Source organism: Ptychodera flava, chromosome 20, assembly GCF_041260155.1.
Source record: "Ptychodera flava strain L36383 chromosome 20, AS_Pfla_20210202, whole genome shotgun sequence".
Classification (NCBI taxonomy): domain Eukaryota; kingdom Metazoa; phylum Hemichordata; class Enteropneusta; family Ptychoderidae; genus Ptychodera; species Ptychodera flava.
Window position 1 is genome coordinate 18,004,089 of NC_091947.1, and position 4,788 is coordinate 18,008,876.

General features: G+C 40.3%; 1 protein-coding gene across 2 annotated transcripts; it reads right to left on the reverse strand.

Annotated features, from left to right (window-relative positions):
* Positions 1-951: 951 nt before the first annotated feature.
* LOC139120206 (uncharacterized) lies at positions 952-4,252 on the reverse strand. Of its 2 annotated transcripts, none has more exons than XM_070684401.1 (3): positions 4,095-4,252; positions 3,172-3,679; positions 952-2,455 (listed from the first exon to the last, which is right to left on the reverse strand). In XM_070684401.1, exons 2-3 carry the CDS (start codon positions 3,635-3,637, stop codon positions 1,323-1,325), a joined length of 1,599 nt encoding a protein of 532 aa, XP_070540502.1. In that variant the 5' UTR covers positions 3,638-3,679; positions 4,095-4,252; the 3' UTR covers positions 952-1,322. The 2 variants fall into 2 exon arrangements, with proteins under 2 accessions (XP_070540502.1, XP_070540503.1); XM_070684402.1 differs by having other exon boundaries at positions 1,172-2,455; positions 3,172-3,708; positions 4,095-4,236.
* Between the last annotated feature and the right edge of the window lie 536 nt (positions 4,253-4,788).

Consider the following 4,788-nt stretch of genomic DNA (forward strand, 5'->3'; position numbering starts at 1 on the left):
AGACTACACAAAACACAGTAAAAAACAGTAAATGATACAACTATATATATATATATATATATATATATATATATATATATATATATAATATATCTCCAAGTAGAAGAGTATTGGAACAGTGTTACATGGTTCAGACAACTGTTATCTGGATAAGTTTGAAATGAGCCATTGAAGCATGCATGCATTCCAGAAAACATGAAATATAACTGATGATGTTTTCTGCCACTGTAGTGAGGGATGGAAGAGAAATTTTCAATGAGGAAAAACGGATGAGGTGTGTTATAGAATGTGTATTGTAAAAGCACCAGCTGTGGAAAACAGACAGCAACAGTCACGTGGAAACACAATGGCAAGCTGTCGCCCTCATGGCCAATCAATATGTATATACAGTGTGTTTCACCTACCGGTAGGTACCGCAACTCAGTGTATGAGACGGACACAATCCACGAACAGAACACATGATTAGCTTGGGTATCACGGACACATTTCAAAGCCGCCGACTCGTCGATTAATTACAGTAAACCAGCATTGGGCAGCAGCTGTCTGGACTGAGAGATAAACAGTTGACTAGACTTGATCTACAATGTAACTTTTCTTTTACAATTTCAGCTAAGAGTTCAAGAGGTGAAGGTATTCTCAGCAGAAACTAACTAAAATCTACACATTTTAGATAAGTGTTTCTCTCAGTCTAGACAGAGCAGCTGCCCCATGCTGGTTTACTGTAATTAATCAATGAGTCGGTGACTTTCAAATGTGTCGTGATACCCAAGCTTATCGTTTGTGTTGTAGGTGAAATGTGTCCGTCTCATACGCTGAGTTGCAGTACCTAGGTGAAACGCACTGTAGTTTTACACTAGCCAAAATTCCACACAGCAATTATATTAAACTGTATCACATACAATGTATATCAACACAAACTGATATTACAGAACACACACTTTGAACACTGGATGAGAAGAAAATGATGATTGTAATTCATGAAATATGAAAATCCTTTTGATAAGAACAACTGTACAAGCAATCATGGCAGATTTTGCTGGTAGTAATAAATGTGTTAAACAAAGATTAAATGGGAAAATGAGAGTATGATCATGATTTCAATGTTTGAAAGTAGACTGAAGGGTTCATCTGTGTACACAGTGATTCAAGTGAATATACAAACCAAGGTGAATAATTATTTACAGTTAGTGAAATCATGCAATATACAAGCAAAATCATTATAAAAGTTATTATCAGCTTTGGCACCCTGTTTACATGTAAAATGCCCTTCCATTACAAGAAAACTGTACATTGATTGTTGAAGGGTAAAACGTAAATGCCCATCAAGGTGTAGTTACTTTGGTATTGTTACTATATTGGTTTGTTTGTCTGACTGGAGCAGGGCTTTGACTTGGGTGCTTTTGAGAGACGCCTCGTTCACTGTTCAAAGAGTCCTGGCTCTTGTTTAGTGGGTTTCTGTACATTCTTTCAACAGTTCCATTTTCTGGCGATGGCAATGCTGGCTGCTTCATTGCTCGCATGATGGCTTCCTGTTTTGCCAAATTTTTGACATTGTGGCGTGTGCCGGAGTTCACTACAGTCATTTCTATGCCGTCCCCGACCAGTTTTGAGAGTGATTGCTGACTGCCAATGTGCTTCTTAGACATAGTCATGGTGGAATATTGCGAGTTTGGCATGACCGGTCTGTCGTAGATATAGCTTGTCGTGAACTTCCATTCATGCTTGACAGTAAAGACCAGCCACAGGGCAATCCACTGTATGATGAAGATGATATCAAGAACTAAACAAGCTAAACTAATAGAATCACCCGCAATCATGCAAACTTTATAATATTCCACTAACAACGGTACCCTGAAACCTAGGAACAAACCAAAAACTATGAGAGCACAGATGTGTGGGAAAAACCCTTTACACTTGAAAGCCACACTGTCTGTTGTCTGTACGTCAGCTGGGTGTTCTTTGTCCTGAAGCTTTTTGTAAGAACGCTGGAGCTGTCCGTGCCCATATAGGTACACTACGAGGGAAAACAGCAAAGCTATAAAACTACTTGCTATGTACAGAAACACTGTCAGTCCAATACCGATCAGCATAGGTTCATCCACAAGTTCTGGAGTTTCCCAGCCTGCCATGCCTAGTTTATAGAGTATGGAAAATCCGCAATATGTGAAAGCCTGATTGATGGTGATGAGAACCAACTCCAAACCGAAGAAGATGCTGAACACCCTGTGGGTGAGCCAGAAACTGTCGGCAAACTGGACCGCGTACAGGAAAAGTGGGACCAGGTAATTCAAGAAAGCGATGGAGATGGATGGGCTGGCATAGAACTGGTATGTCACAGCTGCAGTGATGGCAGGCATGGGTGTCGTGGAAGTTGTTTCGGTAGGATGGACTGATGGGGTCACTGACTTGATTGCACTCCCAAAGAGAAAGTCAAGTTCTGTCCACCAAATTGCTTCTGAAATGCAAATAGATATTTTGCCATGTTAAAACGAGTTGTTCTCATGGTAGGTCTGGCGTCATCAATAAGAAACTTTTTTTTTGTCGGAAGTTAGTAAACATCTTGTCTTCTTGATAAAAATGTCCTTGTCAGCTAGGAATACACGGAAACTGACAGAGCCTGTGGTCTATGTGCAATATTTCCATGTCATGTGTAGAAAATTGCATAATATATCCTGAATCAATAACAGTGCTGACTGTACCACAAGACGGCGCCAGTGGTAAGTGCTTCCGTCCGGTAACATTTGCTATCTGATACTTTGTATCAAATTTCAAATGAATAATTGGCAAGAACTCTTGTATCCGTAAAGTCAATAGAAAGGCCGATAAATAGTCGAAGTGAGTAACTAACGTGTTTGCAAACACAAGCCATTCAGATAATTATCAAAACTACTTTACTTGAGTGTACCGTTGGGGGCGTTAGTAATATAGTTACCACCCACCGGATTATAGTCATTTTTCGCAGAATCCAATTACGACAGGATGTAAAAGTGAAGAATAAATAGTTAAATGACGACAGCATGTACCAGATACTATCGCTGCGAGTATCAGTTTCGTCAAGCGTCAAATCGGCTTTGAATTTATCTCGCAAAACTCTTATATTTTGATAAATGACACTCTACATTTTAACGCACTGTATTATTAAAAACATGGGAAACTAAAAGTATATCTCACTTTTAGGCAGATATTCCTCCTTTACTTCAGCTGCTTGCAAGAGTAATATTGGTAGCAACAAGCAGAATGCTGAGATCATGTGAAGAGTGGCACCGATAGGACCGACGTGATGAAGCAGGCGTTCAGCGTTTCCCGGTCCTTTTCTTGAGTCATATCCCATATCAAATTTCTTCTCGTGTTTTTTCTTTCCGAGCTGTACTCCATCGTTGGGCGGATTCCCGGTTTGGAGGAGTTGAGTCGGGATGAACGCTACCATGGATAGCGTCGCTGCTACCATCAGGAATATATACACCGCGAGTTCCGTGTTCGGCTTTTCACCATCGCTCCATGTAATTTCGTTGTTGTAGTAATTATAACGTCTGACAGCATCCACCAGAAGGTACACAAAAGCGACTACCGCAAAAACACAATACCAGATACATCCGTAGGAGTTCACCTTGGGTGGTTTCTTGGCACAATATCCCATTGTGTTCCTATCGTTCCTTGCTGGCCGCCAAATCTGTTTAAACTGTAAGGTAATATTTGGATGTAAGGTATCTGTAACAGGGTGAAATCATTAAACGTTTTTAACATCTGAAGGACAAATTTTAATATACATGGAAATTTAAAATTACAAAATCTACTGATACCCTCATCATTAATTTTCGAAAATGGTACAACACGTGAACTTTACAATATTAGCTCCAGAGCGCCGGTTGATTTTAATCTTGCTTTCAACCACAGGTGCATGGAGTTGCCGTGTAGTATACATATGTATACTACAGCAAAACCTGTACCTTGAACCACATACTGACTTGGTATTTCTTGGAACCATGATGATACACTTTCATCAGACCGTATCCGAATACTGATGTTGCGACTACCGGGTGAAGTATAAAAGCATTCCAAAGGGAATGATTAAATCGATATAAAGATGGTCCTACCTGTTAAAAAATATTCAGTGTATGATCCGGTTGGGTTAATTTTTCTCCTGGCCTAAAATGTGGCCCTCATAAGACTTGCCGGAACAATGTTGAGGCCGCGACAGCCACGGAAGGACAAGCCAGACGTGTGTAAACGTTCCCGTAAGTGATTTCGTGTAGACGAAAGTTGGAGACTTCGGTTTATATATTAGCATTCGTGTTAGTGATTGGTTACTTTTTCGTGACGTCATTTACAGATGCCATATATGGCGTGTGTGTTCGCAAGAGTCGGAAGTGAACCAAGCCCATTCATGATTTGCATTTGCTGGTCGAAAGGCCTGCCAAGTTGTCTTCGAGCATTCCAATCATTCATAGAGAATATGTAAATCATGATTTATGGTCCAAACACTTATAACGCCACAATCAATGTGCTTTCTTATCTATGTACATTATTTTACTACTCACTGGCGATGGAGATATGAAAGCAGTGAGGGAAGTAAAGTAATATATCGGACGATCATCAATGTGCAGTGAACACCACCCCTAATCTAAAATAGTTTCACCCGATAACGCAACGTCGAGTCCACCCGTCGGGTCTGAGGGTTTTCCTGTTCAGCAGATGAGGTAATCATTAGACTTACAGATAGTACAGATATGGAGATGTCAATGTTCCTGATAATGACGGAACGGAAGCTGATAACACAAATTAACCCTG

What these genes read in the sequence shown, in the direction of transcription:
- LOC139120206 (XM_070684401.1), bottom strand. Translation starts at nt 3,637, where the DNA reads ATGGGATATTGTGCCAAGAAACCACCCAAGGTGAACTCCTACGGATGT. An exon ending in GGAGGAATATCTGCCTAAAA is followed by an intron (nt 2,456 to 3,171) that starts GTGAGATATACT and finishes TTTGCATTTCAG; the next exon opens with AAGCAATTTGGTGGACAGAA.